General features: G+C 39.9%; 1 protein-coding gene across 3 annotated transcripts in view; it reads left to right on the top strand.

The window, feature by feature from the left end:
- The window catches only part of per3 (period circadian clock 3), a 19,683-nt gene extending 2,732 nt beyond the window's left edge, over nt 1–16,951 (top strand). The window contains exons 2-22 of one of the 3 annotated variants that reach the window (XM_024269864.2): nt 1,914–2,307; nt 2,807–2,964; nt 3,065–3,183; nt 3,872–4,070; nt 4,405–4,456; nt 4,804–4,952; nt 5,076–5,154; nt 5,256–5,362; nt 7,218–7,374; nt 7,458–7,566; nt 8,159–8,287; nt 8,366–8,474; nt 8,549–8,660; nt 8,744–8,883; nt 8,963–9,127; nt 9,330–9,581; nt 10,913–11,727; nt 11,814–12,006; nt 13,395–13,587; nt 15,471–15,621; nt 15,713–16,951. In XM_024269864.2, the coding sequence (XP_024125632.1) occupies nt 2,021–2,307; nt 2,807–2,964; nt 3,065–3,183; nt 3,872–4,070; nt 4,405–4,456; nt 4,804–4,952; nt 5,076–5,154; nt 5,256–5,362; nt 7,218–7,374; nt 7,458–7,566; nt 8,159–8,287; nt 8,366–8,474; nt 8,549–8,660; nt 8,744–8,883; nt 8,963–9,127; nt 9,330–9,581; nt 10,913–11,727; nt 11,814–12,006; nt 13,395–13,587; nt 15,471–15,621; nt 15,713–15,826 (3,789 nt within the window). In that variant the 5' untranslated portion in view covers nt 1,914–2,020 and the 3' untranslated portion in view covers nt 15,827–16,951. The remainder of the gene's footprint in view (nt 1–1,913; nt 2,308–2,806; nt 2,965–3,064; nt 3,184–3,871; nt 4,071–4,404; nt 4,457–4,803; nt 4,953–5,075; nt 5,155–5,255; nt 5,363–7,217; nt 7,375–7,457; nt 7,567–8,158; nt 8,288–8,365; nt 8,475–8,548; nt 8,661–8,743; nt 8,884–8,962; nt 9,128–9,329; nt 9,582–10,912; nt 11,728–11,813; nt 12,007–13,394; nt 13,588–15,470; nt 15,622–15,712) is intronic. The other 2 variants (XM_024269866.2, XM_036211845.1) reach the window with 2 other exon arrangements.
- Nucleotides 16,952–18,585: the final 1,634 nt, after the last annotated feature.

Here is an 18,585-nt window from a genome sequence, read left to right as displayed (position 1 = left end):
ATTGTAATTAAAAGACCACCAGGAACGGTTACACTTTTAAAATAGATCAGAAGGTAATTGGAGTGGGACTTTGGAATCTGAATACGGCAGGATTAAATCCTCTTCTGGTATCGTTAGAAATGTCTGATGGATGTTTATGTCAGTTTGTGGCTAAAGCTATAAATCCTTTTATTTCTGTATATAACTTTAAGTTATAGTAAATCAGTATCTAGTTTGTAACAAATGCTATGCAAGTTGGTCTTTTTTTTTTATAAAAGCTTGCAGAATATAATTTTGCATTGTTATTTTATTCAGATGCATATATGGACTTGAAAATAGAACACATGATGACAAGAAGAGCTCATAAAACTATAGATTTATGGCTGTTTTTGTGCTGCATTTATTGTCAGAGGACCAAACTTTTTTTTTTTGGTCAATACAATTTCAAATATTCTGTTCAACTGCACATTATCACACTCTGATTGGAGCTTATATAATGCCGCAGTGACAACCTGATGAATCATATGAGATATTTTCATTGGTTTCACTATTTGTCAGCACAAGTTTCCCAGCAGCGTCTTCCATCTCTGTCATGTCAGCGTGACGTTTGTCTTAGTATGCTTAATATTGTTTTCTTAATATTGCAATATTCCTGTTTACATCTGCATTGTTTCTTGATGATTTATTACACTCCAGAAAAAAAACACTCTGGGCATGAGGAAAAACAGGACTTTGTATACACTTTCTCTTTGCCAGATCTATAGTAATCACGTGACAAAACACATGAGGACAGGCGCAGGTTTCCACTCCCACTTAGCCCTGGGTGGATTTGGACACTCCCTAACTTAGTCATTTACTTTTAAAGAAACAACATTCATGCTGCAACAGACGGTTATGTAAAAGCAATGCTGATAGGTTGACGGGGGAAAAAAGACTGTTATTTAATAAAAATAAATGTCACGTTACTTTAAATAAAAATAAAAAAATCCAACTGGAATTTAATAAACTTAAATATGTGTGTTTTCCCAGTTCTGAAAGCAAGTGATTACAAAATAAGATAAATTATGTTTACATTAAATTAAGTAAAATGGTATATTTTCTTTTATCTAAATCACTTCTGTTTAAACTGGCTGTTATAATGTGATGACAAAATGTTTGCAGTTTTTGTAATAGCAACTTTGATTTTAGGACTTTCTTTTTAAAACTATTTTTATTAAACAAAAAAAAACATTTCTGTGATACAATTTAGATTAAATTTTGTTCATTTTTATGGAGTTAAATCATGCTACAAGCTACATCAGCTGGGTCAGGAAGTCATATTTCTGTTTTTTAATATCTGATTTTATTTGATTTATTGGTTATTTCAAGCATTAATTGCAGACAACACAAAAAATCACACAGATGAATCACAATCATTTCAGTAATAATGAAATGCATTAATTGACACACTTCAGTCACATTTGATTAATTAAATTTAGTGATTATTAACTGAAGGTCAAGTAGATCTTGATTTATAACTTGGAAATGAATGAGATGAAATGAATTTATATAACCCCACCCCTACTGAGATAATTCATTTTATATTTTTGCATACTTGTCATAATCCGGTTTTGATCAGATCAAGAGCAGATTATTTTGTCAAGTAACTAAATCGAGTGCCTCAGAGGGATGTTGGGTCCGACTTCATTTGTGAAGGATCTGCTCTTCATAAAGGTGCTGCTTAATCGAGAATTAGGGATTTAATGATTCATTTTAACAACAATTCATATCATAATTTGTGGTTTCGGATATGAATTATAGTTGATATTGGTTCATTTTGAACAATCCAATTCACTGACCTGAAATAAAAAAAATCAACCAGTATGACTGATCCTAGTTATCTTTAGACTGAGGTATGGGTTCATTCATTAAAAGTCTTATCATTTCTTTTTTAGGATTTAGCACCAACTAACTGAAGTCATTGACAGCCCATGGAACCGATTCTACTCACTGAACACATGAAGACCCTTGAGTACAACTTCATCTGGACAAAACACCATTAATGTGTGATCAAATTGCGGTGATGCCAGGGGGTGACAGTGGTCTGGATGGAGAGAAGTCTGCTTTTCCGTCAACCACATCAGAGGGTTTAGGGGAGAAGAGTGAAGCATCCGTGGACCAGCATGGACGGGCGCATCCGGAGCACCTCGGGGGAGAGGAGAGCGGAGCCTCAGGAGGAGAACTGGGGCAGGAAGACGAGGAGATGACGAGCGGTTCTCAGGATCTTTCCTCTTCTGCCAATCACAGCCCTGGAAGTGCCGCAGGGTCCACTGTGGCTTCTTCCAAGAGGTACCGCTGTGCTTTTACATCGCTGTTAAGAATTCATGAGTTAAATATTTGAAGGACGTTTGCGTTGTACTGACCACGACTAAAGTCCTCTTACCTTTAGGCTTCTGTCATCATCAAACTAGTTTAGGAGCTTATGCAATCTTAACAGCAGTAGTTCTGTGTTCTACATGAATCTTAAGGGTGAAAACTTTTGATTCTTTGTTTATTAGTTTGAACATTTTTTTTACGTTTTAGAATGTGTGGATTATCAGACATGAACAACAGAAGGAAGCAACCGTCCAACATGGAAACGAGATCACTGGAAAAAAAATAATCGTACTGAAATGGCTGTAATTAATTAATTGCATGACACAATTATCACCCCAATAGTTGATTTTGTATCACAACATTTAATGTTTTCCCAGATTCATGGCAATGCACAGCTCTTTCAATTATCACTACAAAGCTAAAAAAAATCTCCTTTTAATTGTTGTTCCTTCTTCTTGTTTTTTTTTTGCAGTGAGCATGCAGATGGAGGCAGAGGGCAAGCCCACCGGGAGGTGATGGTGGCGGTGGCTGAGATGAAAAAGAGGCTTCCGGTGGACAAACGCAGCCACAGCAAAGCCAGCACAGTGGAGGCCTTACATTACGCACTCAACTGTGTCAAGCAAGTGCAAGGTGATTGTTGCTGATTAGACTTCAGTTGAAATAACTTATCAAGGAGCCCTTATATAATTTGCTTGATTGCTAAGATGTTTTTTTTATTTTTAACTTCTAGCTAACAGTGAATACTACAAACTACTAATGCGAAATGGACAGGATGAGCAAAAGGATGCAACTCTCTGCACTCTGGAGGAGCTGGAAAGAGTCACCTCTGAGCACACCCTCAAAAACACGGTATGCACCAATGCACACAAAACTAGAAAAGCTTTATTACCTGCAATAATGCTATAGTGTGAATGCTTTTTGCTGAAAGTAGTCGCTGAAGATGCTGAAGCTTTTTGCTGAAAATGGTGACACAGTTTACTTTAATTGCAGAACTGATTTACTATTAATGCAAAAACTATTTGCAAAATGTTAAATTTGCTAAAATACTTAAAATTTTGTAAAATAACTATTAAAGAACGCTGAAATTCACCAAATTTCTGAAAAATGTGTTGTAAAATTGCTTAAAAATCTCTTATACATGCCAATTTTGCAAAAATATTTAGTGTGTTGCTTAAATATGAGCTGAGCTCCAAATTGGCCCAAAAAAACAAAAAGAGCTAAAAAAACTAGCTTGTGGTATCCTAGGCATGTTTACATTAAAAGTGAGGTCATCTGGACCCACAAGACAGCGCGCTGAACTTTTTTTTCAACAATTTTTTTTATCTCCACTGGTGTCTGTGGCAGACATAAAATCCTGTCCTGTTGTTGCTGTTTTTCCTCTATGTACTTTAAAAAGCGAATACCCCTGTAACCCCGTCAACAGTGTTTCACAACAGACCTGTGAGCTCTTCTGTTTGTCACCTCAGCAGGCGTGTGAGTTTACAGCTTTGTGTCTTCTGGGATGTGCGCTCATCCTACCCTCTTTTCTTGTTTTTAGGATTCCTTCATCGTGGTGTTCTCACTGTCCAGCGGCCGTGTGCTTTATGCATCAGAGCAGGCTCCCAGCATCCTGTGCTGCAAGAGGAAGTTCCTGGAATCTGCCAAGTTTGTGGAGCTGCTCTTCCACCAGGATGTGAACGTTTTCTACTCGCACACGGCGCAGCCACATTTGCCCCCATGGAGCAATTCACACACTGGTATGTCTTGACAGATTTTCTTTAGCTGACTTTTAGTTAGGAAGTTTTGTGTGTCAATATGTTGTCATCAAGTTGAAATCATTCAGTGTGTTGTGTTTTTATCAAATTTATTGCAATATTTGACGATTGTTTTCAGTTTTGTTGAGTTTTTGGTGAAAGTCAGCTTTAGATGTCAAAAGTCTTTCACCGTGACAGCTCTTTGGACGGATCATTTATAAAAACTGAAGTGTCTGAATCCACAGAATCCTAGAAATTAATTAAAATAGATTGTTTTATTACAAGACCTCAGCAAAAAAACGGAGTGACACAACAATCTCTGCTCTTTCCTCTTCAGCTGGAGTTCTGTTCGACTGTGCTCAGGTCAAGTCCTTCTTCTGCAGAATAAGGTCAATTTCTTATGTTTTCTGCTAACATTCAGATATTACCTTAAACATTTGACCTAAAGATCTTTCATAATTATTTTTACTTCCAAAGAAACATTTTTTTTGTTTAAACTGCTCCTTATTTAGTCTTTTTTAATTTAATTCCAATTATTTGTCCAAAAATATTTTTAGATTTTTGTTTTGAATGTTACATGCAGAAAGAAGGTGAGATTTAGAAAGGTTTACAGATTTAACAGGACTTGATCAGTTCAACTGGTAAAGGTAGCATAAAAGGGTAGTATAGAAGTGTTTAAGTATTTTATTAATTGTTCTTCTTTTTTCCTTGTTTAACATTAAAAAATATGCTTTAGAGGTGGGAAGGACCGTGAGGGTGAGATGCGTTACAACCCGTTTCGGGTCACACCGTACCAGCTGAAGGTGCAGAGAGCAGGAAACAGCGGGGAAGACGAGGAGCCATGTTGCTTGGCGTTGGCTGAGCGCATCATCTCTGGATATGAAGGTATGATGAGCTATTTTTATTTTAATACTGATGTGTTTGCACTATTATTGACTGAAAACAGTGATGTTTACCTCTGCAGTGTAGTTAATTGCTCTGGTTTCCTAAATCCTTTCTTCATTGCAGCACCTCGAATCCCGATGGACAAACGTATTTTCACTACAACGCACTCCCCTGGCTGTGTGTTCCTGGAAGTGGATGAAAGGTCAGTACACACGCACACAGGAGCACGGTGAATGTTTATTTTGGACTCTGATTAAGCGTGACATTTGCTGAACGAGCTGATGTGGTGATTGCTGTCTACAGGGCCGTGCCGCTGCTCGGGTACCTTCCTCAGGATCTGATTGGCACGTCTTTGCTGACTTCCATTCACCCAGAGGACCGCCTGCTCATGCTGTCCATGCACAGGAAAGGTGAGCGAGCGCGGAGGAATGTCTTTGATTCACTTCCTCTTTCAAAAACAACTCAGTCTGCAGATGAAAGAATGAGTCTGTGTTTCAAAAACTATATTAGATGGAGAAAAATTAGGATTTTTGTGATAAATAACCACGTTTTTTTAAAATACCTACTAGCCACTAATCATGGGGCTGAAATGCAAATTATCTCATTACAGTATTGTTAGTATTATATCAGGAAATATTTCCATAAAACATATCTTCTTGATTAATAGTTGCCATTTCTTGTGCAAAAGTCTCAAGTTTCAAATCTGCCTCTCTTTGTGTTCAGAGATAACAGAAATCATGTAATGACAGCAGGTCACATCCTGCTAACTCAGCATGTTCAGTGCTCTGACATCACAACAGGGAGATGATTGAATAACTGAAGAACCGGTTGTATTTACAAGTCTCTGTCTTAGAAAAAAATTTGTCGTCAAGTTGTTGGAGGGTAATTATGTGAGCTTGTTTTACAGCCACAGGGCCTAGATACCATACAATCACAGTTTTTCATTTTCATAGCAAAGTTGTTCTAACAAGTGTCTTCATTTGTGGTTAAAAATTTCAGGAGAAAAAATTGGAGGCATCAGCTTATAGTTTAAAGTGCAAGGGCTGACATTCAGGAATTACTTTAATACATTGTGTTCTAAAAATAACCAGCGATAGATGAAATCCTTTAAATAGGACTAAAATAGGACAGGTAAATGTTTTAAGGTTTTAACATTTTCTCACTTTTCTCTCTTGTTGAAACTCTCAGAAAAAATAAGTCACTTTTTTTAACAAAATTCTAATCACGATCAATTATTTAAGTAGATTTAGAATACGGCAAGGAGGAGATTCATTGACAAGATCAACAGCCAATCTGAATGCAGAACACAGTGCAGTATCTCAATCATACTTAGGTTTTAAAAATAGACCTGTTTGACTATGTTTTTTCTATTGTAAAGTCGTTCCCATTGGTCCTTTAATTATAATTGTCACTTTTAATCAGAATCCAAAACCTTTGTCATTTTTTAAGATATTTTTTGCAGCACGGCAGGGGTTCATTTGAAATTCCCTTCTGTATTGAGATATTTTCACAACTCAGCATTCTTTTGTTTACGCTCTTTCCAGCTAGCTTACAAAACCTCACTACCCCAAGCCAAGATTGGAGAAGCAAAAATAAAAAAAGGCGACTAATATCAGAGTTATGCAGCTGTAGTTTTGAGCCAGATCCCAGCTCAGACGAGGAAAACGAGGACGTTAATCTTTCTATTTGTCTGCAAGTGGATGCTTCAAATTTGGAGCAGAGCAGTTTGAGACTTTGCACTGCCCATGTCACTGCGTCACAAACGTGAGCTTTTTCAAACCACGGGTTTTCATCTACTCCTGATCCAACATGATTTGAATAAAGTAATACTCTTAAGTTATTTTATGCATGTTCTCCATCATGAGAAAAATGCTACGAGAACATGTTAAAAATCCCAATTTTCCTTGGAGTGGGTTTTAAAAGAGCTGTCTTTTAAAAACAGGAAAGATTGATAATGTCATACAGGGAAGGCTTTAAATTCCTGCTTTTAAATGTGGACCACAGTTTGGAAAATGTTTTCTCATTCAATTTTAGCTTAGCTAAGTAATACTCAATAAAATTGTTTGTTTGTTGGTAATTAAATTGCCTTATATTAGCGCTTTTTAGTCATCAGATAAAAGTTTGTCTCCACTGATTTTTGTGTTTTGTTATAAAAAAGTTGTCGGAATATTTAACCAGAATTTACTTTCTGAAACAGGTTTAGACTGACTAAAACTTTACCTACGGTGTGTATTTATTTATTTCAACCCTGTTTGTCATACACAGTTCTGAAGTATGCTGGCCAGCCTCCATTTGAGCACTCCCCAATCCGAATGCGCTGTCAGAATGGAGACTACATCACTCTGGACACTAGCTGGTCCAGTTTTATAAACCCATGGAGCCGCAAGGTTGCCTTTATTATCGGACGCCACAAAGTCAGGACGTGAGTATTAAAAGATTCATGTGTTTTTTTGGAAAAAAACCTAATTGCCTTCATGGTACTAAAGTTGTAGCACATTTGCGCAGGAGTCCTGTGAACGAGGATGTTTTTGCTGCTCAGTCGATGAACGAGACTCCAGTCTCTCATGAAGAAATAAAAGAGCTTCAATCAAAAATCTACAAGCTTTTCCTTCAGGTAACAACATATTTTTGTCTTGTTAGTAATCAAGTTTGTTTGACACCTTTGCTCTAAATCAGAGTTCTCAAACTGAATTTCCCTTGAGGCCACTGAAGGCGGAGTCTGGCTGAGGCTGGGCCTTACGGGGTTCCATTTGTGCCAAAAACATGTTTTTGTGTCCACTGTCTATATCTTTGGTCCACTGTCTATGTCATCTGAACAAGTTTATTGAACATTTGTTTATGTCTGTGTACTACTAAGCAATATCTTCTGCTTGTCCTGTGAAATGACAGGAGCTAACGACACTAGCAACTGTTGCTGAGGACTTTTTTGACGAACAGTTCCCACGACAAAAGCTATGCAAAGTTTTAAGCATAAAGCTGAAACATAACAAAGCAAACACAAAGCTATCATCAAAGAAATGTGGACATGCAGAAGATATTGCTTAGTAGACACATTAAGGCGGGGGTCGCAAAATATCAACTTGGGGGGCCCCAAATGGCCCGCGGGTCGCCAGTTTGAGACCCCTGCTCTAAATTAAGTTATCAATGTTTCCTCTCTTTCTGCGTGTTTATCTATGTTGGGGCTTGTTTGTATCTCCTTTCTACAGCCGGTGCACAACAATGGCTCCAGCGGTTACGGTAGTTTGGGGAGTAACGGTTCCCATGAGCACTACATCAGTGTTGCTTCCTCAAGCGACAGCAATGGCAACCTGTGGGAGGACTCGCACCAGCAGCCGGTGAGACACCAGTCGGCTGCATTCTGGAGCTCAAACACTGAAACAAAAATCTGATTTGTGGTGTTTTTCTGATTACAGATGACCTTGCTGCAGATCTGTGCTGATGTGAACCGAGTCAAGAGTTGGGGCCAGCACGCGTACAGAGATTCCAGCCAGAAAATGGCTCATCGTGGCAAACTTGCCACAGGTACAGCCATTCTCAACCTGTTTCGTCAAATGGATTGAATCTTGATTGAATAAACTTTCTTTTTGATTCTCCAGCTGTCCAGCCTCTCTCAGCTTCTAACCCTAAAGGGAGGAATAACGGCGAATGCAGGAAGCCGACCCACATTCCCTCTTATCAGCAAATCAACTGCGTGGACAACATCATCAGGTTAGTGTTGGTGCAGTTTTTGAATCATTCGATTCTTTGTGACGGTAAATCTGCTTGAACGATGTACTTTTTGAACGATTCAGATATTTGGAGGGCTGCACAACCTCAGTCCTAAAGCGGAAGAGTGAATCCCATTCCTTGGCCACCTCCTCTTCCTCCTCATCTACCTCAGAAGATGACAACCCCCTGGGAGCAGCGGACAAATCTCAGCCCAGTTCACACGGTAAGAAAGCGCCCTCCTCCCTGCTTCCCCTATAAGTAACCGTGTCCACCCCTTAACTCTGTCTCACCTCACTTTCCAGTGGTTGTGTTGGACAGTGAGGTGTCAGTGGGCCCTGCAGCTGCAGCTGTTGTCGGGGCGCCGCTGACAGACATAACCATGTCCACTAAGGCAATGAGTGATGTGTCAGTCACTAGCCAATGTTCATACAGCAGCACCATCGTCCACGTGCCTCAGCCCGAGTCAGGTACTTGATTTTATTTGCATCACCGAACCTGATCATGGGAGCTGCTCACGTTCTTCTTAACTGTAGTGGATTTATTTAAAATGTAGTACTGGTAAGCTACATCGTAAAGCTTTATCGCACTTTATAAATTCGCCACTTGTTTTGCAGTTTTTTACGCTTTTTTTCCCTTCATTCACCGATTCTTTGTCTTGTTTTCCCACAGAAGCCACGGCACTGGAGGATGCTCCGATGGGCAGCGAGCCCGCGGACGCCGCCGCAACTCCCGTCCGTCCGGCCCCGAGCCCCGCCGCTGAGGAGCGGAGGTTATTAGGGCTCACCAAAGAGGTTCTGTCAGCTCACACCCAGAAGGAGGAGCAAGATTACGTGGACCGGTTCCGCCATCGTATCCTCCAGAGTCCGTACAGCACGTACCTGCAGGTGGACAACAGTTCTATGGCTCAGTCCCACCACCCAGGTGAGTGGATAATCTTCCAAATCAGAACAAGCACACAGCAGTTAAAGTCCCCCTCCGATGAAAATCCTGCTTTTGAGTTTTAGCATCTCTGTGTGGCGTTTTTCTTATGAAAAAGAACAATTGTAAGAAGAAATCATATCGTTTATACATTTCCGAGTATTTTTCCTTTTAGAGCTCTGTCAATCAAACTGTCACAGACAGACTCTGTTTGAATGAAAGATCTTCTTTCATCACAACAGCTCACACACCTCTCGTTTGTATAATTTAAATCAATACATCAAATGTCCGTTCACATTGAATGCAATTCACGTCAAATTCATGCAAATCGTCTTCGTTTGAGCAAACGTTAAAGTAGCTCCTTGACATTTCTCCAAAAGTGTGGGAACTTGAAGCTCCCGCTGCATGTGGGAGGAGCTCCCATCAAAAACTTTTCATCATGGAGGACACGGATGAGGAAATATCAGGTTTATTAAATTTAAGAGCTGAATAATCGGTACACGTCTCCATGTCTGGTTCAGAGAATCTCCCAGTTAGGATCTTCCTTAGCAGCAGCAGTAGTCCCGCACAGGAGAAAGCTGCTTCTCCATAACAGGGACGCGTTGTCAGGGGACGAAAGTATGGCAAGCGAAAGGGATCATAAATTGCCAGGACAAGCGGGCATTGCAGCGCCATGTTCTACAGATGACAATTATTATTTTAAATATTTAAATGTTCCCACTGTTAGTTTCAATAAAACAATTAATACCAAAAAATAATTTTGAGTTTAATTTTAACTGATTTATTTACAAATTAATTTGGACATTAGCATTTTAAGGGGTACTCCAGACAGATTTGTTGTTTTCAACTCTATTTTTAAGCATTTTCTCTCTCAGTTTTTGTAGATTTGGTCTCAAGACATGTAAATGTAATCAGACACTACATATTTTAACATTATGTTTTTGTTTAAAAATGTTTTGTTTTAATAAATAGGCCTCAGTCCTGGCGGACATTCGGATCAGAACCATACGGCTGGACATTACCAATATTGCTTGACATTTTTATGTAGCAGCGGAGAAGACTGATGCTAGCGAGACACAGAAGTATCATAATCAGATGGGGTGGGAATCATGGTTGGGGCTCCAAAGGCCACGCCCCCTCAGAGATTCTGGAAACAGGCTTCAGAGCAACATAAAAAATGGCCTTTTAAGAAATTTAGGTTGTGGGATTTTTGGTAAAAACTTCATAATCATAATTAAAACACCATTAGGATAAACATTTTTAATTAAAAACTGTCATCGGGGGACATTAAAGCATCTTTAACTTTGACTAAATCTGCGTTTGTCCCATCACAGGAGGGTACCTGCCTCCGCTCAGCGCAGGAGGTTGGAATCGTTCTCCACGAGGAAAGCCCAGACACAAGCGGCCCAAAGCCCAGGGTTCTTCAGGAAGCCCCGCCTCTCACGCCTCTCCCCCTCGTCGCGTTCCTGACTCCTCCTGGCCCTCGTCTGAGTCCTCCCAGCCCCACATGAGTGCGTCCAAAGGCCAAACATCCCCATCCCAGATGCCATACCTCTCTGAAGAACTGCACAGATCCCAGCAGCTGCCGGGAGCCACTCCTGTCATGCCTGTTGGCCACTTCAGCTACAACTATAACATCATGCAGTCTGCTCAGAACCAAGCAGGTATCCAGCCGGTCCACATGGATCCTCTTCAGAACCTGCAGAACTTTGACAACCTGCAGTCAGCCCAAAACTTTAACCCGTACATGGCTCCCGTCATGGCAGTCATTCTGCCCAACTATCCAACCATCACTCCAGGTTTCCCCCCCATTTACCTGCCTGCCAACTCCACTACAGTACCACAAGCAGCTGTGGGCATGGCCGGCTTTGTGCCCGGCGCCGCTCCGTTCTCTTTTACTACACATTTCCAGCCTCAATCTTGCCCCAACGCACAGAGCTCCCCTGGACCTTTCGTCTGCTCACCGAGAGCATGCTCCTCGGCCGGAGAAGAGGAGGAGGCAGCCGGGCCTCCAGCGTTATTCTCCAGCTCACGCTCGAGCTCGCCGCTACAGCTCAACCTGCTGCAGGAGGAGCTTCCCAAACCGAGCGAGGGCCAGAGCAGCACCGGTCTCAACCACTCTGAAAGCCTCCATGAAAATCACAATGAGGTCAGTCTGATGCTTCCCTTCATGACTTTGTACAACACTGTTTTGTCATTCAGAGTTTGAAGTTTATTCCCTTACATTTTATACAGGCTGACGCTCCCAGTGAGTCTGGCAACCAGGATTCCCAGTCAACCTCCAGTGAGCTGCTTGACCTTCTGCTTCAGGAGGATGCCAGGTCAGGAACTGGCTCCAATGCCTCTGGGTCTGGTTCTGGGGAGTCTGGTGGTTCACTGGGATCTGGATCTGGATCCGGCTCAAACGGAACCTCCACTTCACACACTGGTACTTACAGACTTATTCATCATGTTTGCAAAGGTCTTTAATGAAATCACTATCCCTCTTCCCTCATTTTAGAAAATGATGTACTTCTTAACACAGGAAATTTGTTAAAGTTCCACTCAAACCATATATATATGTATATATGTATATATTTTTGTAAAATTGTTACCACTTATCTTTCATTTGTGATTATGAAGATTTTAGTCAAAATCATTTTTTAAGACATATTTTAAACAAGTAATATTTGATCAATCCAGTCGTACAGTTTTGAACCAGAATCACAATTCGCTACAGCATGAGTGTTGAATGTTCATTACGTCTTGCACATTTAAGCGTGAGCGGGCCAGGGTGTACGGAGGGGGAGGGGAGACTTTGACGTCTATTGCAGTACCATATGTCTGCCTTTAGAAGGCCTGGCCTTGGCTACGGTTTCACAAACACACGCAGCTTCTGCACAACTGTCCACAAAGGGGGGGGTCTTAAAGGAGCCCCGCGTCTAAAGTAACAAACACCTGCTTGAGCTGGAATTTATTGAAGACAGGACACAATTGGAAGATTTATGATATTCTGCATCTAAAATGAAAGTTTTTTTGCTGATCAGCGCTAGCTCAGTGGAGAAATTGAGTGTTGGTGTTAGACTGGGGCGGGGCTGTCTCAATCTATGATGTCAGATTGTGAGGACCCGCTTGTTTTTGTGGGTATGGGAGGGGCTGCTGCAGACAGCCCAGGTTTTTAGAGGATTACTCAGAAATGCATGAATGGATCAAACATAATATTACTTTGAGGTTCTTTATAGTGAGTAATGAAGATTATAAAGCACTTCAAAGCTAAAAAGGTTGTTTTTTCCGTGGTATAGCCCCTGCAGTTTTCATCATAAATTCCTTTATTTAGGTCTTCTACTATGAAAAAAATGCTAGAAAAAAATGTTAAAAACACATAAAAACAGGATTTTCATTGGGGTGGGTCTTGAAAATCGTGTTGGGTGGATGAGCAGGTCGGCCAATAAGGATCAGTGGTTCAATTCCCGCTTTCCCCACTCAATGGTTCTTATGTTCTTGAGCAAGACGCTTCACCCTACTTGCCTCCGGTGTGGCTCCACTGGTGTGTAAACGTGTAGGAATGTCCCGGTGATGTCAGAGGGGCCGTAGTGTCAGCCACACCCCTGTCGGTCTGCCCCAGGGCAGCTGTGGCTGCATCAGTAGCTTACATCACCAAGTATGAATGAATAATGGAGATGCATTGTAAGCACTTTGAGCCTCTGGAAAAGCACAGGAAAAAAACATTACTGTTATTGTAAAGGGTTAAATAAAAATGTGTCCAAAGTGAAATTTAAAGGCAGAAGTGTTTCAGTTTAACATAATAAAATGAAGTGACACTGACGTGTCTTTGAGTTACAGGCAGCACCAACAGCAGCAAGTACTTTGCAAGCAATGATTCATCAGAAACGTCGCGGAAAGCTCGGAAGAGCCAGGAGACGCCCCCAGAGCACCAACACAGCTTTGACACCCCGGTGGAGAACCCCCTGTGGAACATGATCCAAAACACACCCGAGCGGGTCATGATGACGTACCAGATACGCAGCAGGTATACACACTCGCATCGTTCATTCACATCAGTAACTATAGTATAAATACCTTTTGGGGACAGGTGTCTATTTGATAGAATCATTAGTCTACTAAAGGGGGTAAATAAATATAGATAAATAAAGAAAATAGGCACAATAACAGCTCAAGTTATGTTAGAATTTCTGTTTTTCAGCAATGTGCTAGCTGTTTTAGCTAGTTTAGTTTTTTTTGTTTGTTTTTTAGGCTGTTTTGGAGTCTAGCTAATATTTCAGCTACATGCTTGCTGTTTTGGCTAATTTCAGCTTTCTAAAAGTTTTTAGGCTGTTTTGGAGTTAGGCTAATATTTACATGCTAGCTGTATTGGTTAATTTTGGCTTTTTTCCATTTTTTTAGGCTATTTTGAAGTTCAGCTAATTTTTTCAGCTACATGCTAGCTGTTTTGGCTAACCTAAGTTTCTTTTTTAGTTTTTCTAATTTAGCATTTAGCTTATATTTTAGCTGGCTATCAGCTTCAGCATTTTTAGCATTCAGCGCTAGCATCTTCAGCAGGCAAATTCAGCCTACAGCATTCACTCTAGCAGAATTGCAGGTAACGTTATATATCTAGTTCAAAATTATGTTAAAATGTAGTTTTGGTGTTCAATGATACTCATACAAAACATTTTTGTGCGTAACATTATATACTTGCAATTGTATTTTCACATACAAAAATGACAAAATATAAATGTACACACACAGCGGAGCCTTAAAAAAAACACGTTTTTAGACTTTTTAATATCTTTTAGTGAGCATATCTGTTTAACCTTCATGCTATCTTATAGGGTCCAGATGACCCCACTCTTACATTGATGTGTGATGACAAAGGTGGACAGCATTTTATGTCTACCACAGACACCAGTGAAGATATAAAATCCTTGAGAAAAAAAAAAGTTCAGCGCGCTGTCTTGTGGGCTCCAGATGACCCCACTTTTAATATAAACATGCCTAGGATAGGACAAGGGTTAAGAAAGTGGGAAAATCTCAAGTTTTTCACCAGATTTTATTCACAATCTAAATTCAAAGCTGCTGTTAAGAAAACTCTGATGACCCAGCATTGTATCAGCATTTAAACACATCACTTAGGCAAGACTTTTGGAGATGTGGAGACTCTCACCTCAGATTTGTGCAAAAGTGTGGTTTTGTGTGTGTATCAGGTGATTTTTGTGCATTTTTTTTTAAAGATGTGTATTTGTAGTTAGTTTTAAGCTGCTGAAATTTAAAGTTGTGCGTATTTGAAATGTTTTCTTGTAATTTTTAATTATGAGTACATAAAATTATGCACAATAATGTATTGTGTGTGTCAAATCAAGAATTACACATACACAAGTCTAAAGTTACATACAAACATGCAGACACAAGTTACAAATTTTGCACACACAAATGGAGTGATACTATTTTCTCTCCATATAAATCAGCCTTCAGCGTCTTCACTTTTGTTTTTTGTCTGATTAAAACCAAATTTAAAATAGAAATGTCAGATTTTTTATTTATTTCAGAATAGCCGACTCAAAGTAAGTCTTCTCTGTTCATGTGAAACAAATTTTGAAAATAGTTAACAAAAAAATTGGTTAATTAAAATCCAATTTTTTTTGTATATCACTTAAATGCATGTTAATAAACTTGTGAATATTTGTAGATAGATAGATACGTTATTAATCCCAAAGGAAATTATATAAAAGTCTGTAGCTCCAGGTCAGTCACACAGATTAAAACAGACATTAAAAATAAATAAATAAGTAAAGTAAATGTGTTAAAAAGAAAAAAAACGATAACAAATGGCCTAATAAAAACAATTGCAGATTTTGTAATCAATATTTAGTAAACTCTAAATGTCCTAAATGGATTTTCTTTCTGTCTCCACAGGGATCAGAGTCTGGTTTTAGCAGAAGACAGAGAAAAGCTCCGAGTGCTTCAGCCTCTCCAGCCCTGGTTTAGTCAGGAGCAGAAAGAGGAGCTGGCTGAAGTCCATCCCTGGATGCAGCATCGCACCATTCCTCAGGAAATCAATATGCAGGTACCACAGCGAAGCTAAAACACACACATGTGATCATGTGACATAGTGTGGTCACATGATCACAAGATCAACCCTTTTCTGTGTCTTCTAGGGTTGTGTGGACTGCAGCTCAGGTGCTGGTTTGGACCGCCCACCTGACCCTGACAGTTCTTCACCTGAGGAGAGCTCTGAGCAAGACTCCATCAGACCTGTGGATGGGAGCTAAGAAATCCAGACCTCAGTGAAGCTCACAGTGGAACAGCCTTTCAACCTATTTCCTGAAGAGTTCGGAGGAGTGAATCAAACATTTCACCCGTTTTTAAAGAAAACCAAGTCTGGGCGGGGCCTAAGGGAGCCCTGCGTGGCTGTCTTTTCTTATTATACCTCTTGATAACAAAGCCCCTGCAGGAGTTTCTGTCATATATTTATGACTCTATCCTTTGGCCAGCTTTTGAATGATTTTTAATCAGAAGTATCCCTCCGTTGCTGCCCCTTATCGTGAGCACTGTGTATCCACCTGTACTGCGAGGGCAGAAGACAGAGCGGAGCTGGCCCAGTCGAGCTCCAGAACTCTTGCAGGACTCCTCTGTACTGGTGTGGAGCACAGTGTTTCTACGGCATCAACTCCTTCAGCAGTGACCCGGCGTGAGGTGGACCTGCTGTTTTCAGTCGGGACACTAAAGACTTTGTTGTTTTTCATGCTCACATTGAAGTTGTTTCTGGAGTGTACCACTCTAATGTTCCTGAACTTGGATTCCTCTTGTGCAGAACTTCCTTCTTAATGTTATTTTCTCAGAAGTTGATGATTTTAAAATCAAAATCCGATGCAAATCCAACCCTCAGCGTCCAGAATCCCTCTTTCACTCTTCAGTAGCTGTGAACTCACAAGGTTTCGTACTAAATCAAATTCCTCTTTAGCTCTGTGACCGGCTGTGTATGTGCTGATGTGAACTCCTGGTTTCTCAGTCCTGTTTGGTCCTCTGAGTGTTTGACCCCGACAAACGTGGGATTTTCAGGCTTCTGTGGAGTCTGGTTGTGGATGAAATTAGGTGTATTGATAGCCTCTGAAGCCTCTGAGGAAGACAAAAACCACCCGTGTGATGACGTGACCGCCCCTCTTCTTTGTACTGGAGTCAGATGGCAGGTTAGTGTGAGTGAATGAGTGTGCTTCCTTCAATACACGGATGTAACAGTGGAAGACCGACCAACTTTTCTATCATTTTAGAGTATATTACAGTACTGTGTATTTTGTAGAAAATGTACACAAAGTTCACAAATTGTACAAAAGCCATTTGTTTTGAATTCAGGGAATGTTTGTGACAATGAAATGAATAAAAAGATTGACCTAAGATGTGAGTGTGGAGAGTGTTTGTTGATTGGAGAAACACAAATAGAATTTGTTGTATGTATATTTATACATGAGCAGGGGAAACATGAGCTTTAAAAGTCAATAATTCAAAGTAAAGTATGTTTTTATAAGCAGAATAAATCAATTTCAACATCAGGAAATCCAGTCTTTCTCACACAAGGGGGCACTCATGAACCAAAACAAATAATCCTTCAAAATAAATCTTACCAAGCAGCAGAATCCTTGACAAAACAGAACAACCTGTGGAGCAAAGCCGAGATTTTTCCATGTTTGAATGGTCCTTACATTTAACAATTTGTAGGAATATTTATGGAGGCTGAACATGAAAAATGTTTGGATTCTGTTGTGCAAAAAGAAGCTAGATAAGGTTGTATCCTTCACAATAAAAGACTCTGCTTTTGCACCCAGCAGCATAAAGGTTTAGTATCCAGGTCAAAAAAAAAAACTCAAACCGGAGTTACTTAAGATAAGTAAAAAAAAATCCTTTTGGAGCTTTTACTCTGTGTTTTTATTTTTTAATACAATTTTCAAATATCCGTCATTTCCAACATGCTGGAACATGAGTCAACTTTCTTCTTAGTGGGGAAAAGCTCAGCGTAAAATAATAATGGACTGTTCAAACTGGACGAGCCGAACCAGAACCTCGGGATGAGGCGCCCCCCCCAAAGCCGTTATCCCTTTTATTTAGAAAGTTTCAGTTCATAATTATTCTCTCTCAAAAACAAAACACTGATAATAATTGAAAGTGTCGTCTTATGTCAGGTTTTATAACATGACAGAAATGTAATGTTTTAACAAACTAACCATCTTTTCTCCGAACTTTTTGATGAACACATTCCTTATTTTAAAAAATCAACTTTTCATCAAAGCCTTAAAGTTTATTTCTATTCATATGGTCACTTTTTAATATCTTGACCATTTTTTAAGAAATTGACTTTGTTCAAATCACAAATGTTTTTTTCAATCACTGAAAAGTAGAGATTAAAACTAGTGAAGAACATAAAAGTAAATATTGTAAAGTTGGGGTTTCTAATGTCATGCATATAAAAACATGTTTATATAGAAACATATACAAGATTTTTGCATTATTGTGTGTAATACAAATCAGTGTGTTGTAGTTGTGAGTCACAATGAAATGGAGCACCAAATGAGTGTTTTTGTGTTGCTGAGGTTAGTGTAAGCAAATGGTAGAAATTCCCAGCCCACTTAAATGCAGCAATAGTGAGCTCTTAATGCAAACGCATAAGTACGGAAATTCCAAGCAGTCCCTGAACGCACCTCGTGCTGTGGCGAACGTGACAATTAAATCCATGAAATCTGCGCAATAAAGTCAGGATTAAATGTTTGATCAAACTCTAAAATGGATGTTTGTGGTGGGCAACAGTGGAGGGAGGGGGCGCATGCACCAGCAGAGGGCGCCATTTCGCTGGTTTCAGGCCGTTCAAAACACAACAGGTAGTGGAATCACGGTCCAGATGTGCGCACGCGCGAAAATCTTGTCGTTGCCATGGCAACAAAGGTGGCGTTTTTTGTTGACAGAAAGTGCCTTTGATGTAGTGATGATGTCACAAGAGAAAGTTTATAAATAGACCCCACATCACAACCTAACAGTCACT

The sequence above is a fragment of the Oryzias melastigma genome, linkage group LG5 (assembly GCF_002922805.2).
Source record: "Oryzias melastigma strain HK-1 linkage group LG5, ASM292280v2, whole genome shotgun sequence".
Taxonomy (NCBI): Eukaryota; Metazoa; Chordata; class Actinopteri; order Beloniformes; family Adrianichthyidae; genus Oryzias; species Oryzias melastigma.
The sequence above is the reverse complement of the archived record's forward strand: the minus strand, read 5'-3'. Positions and strand labels throughout refer to the sequence as shown.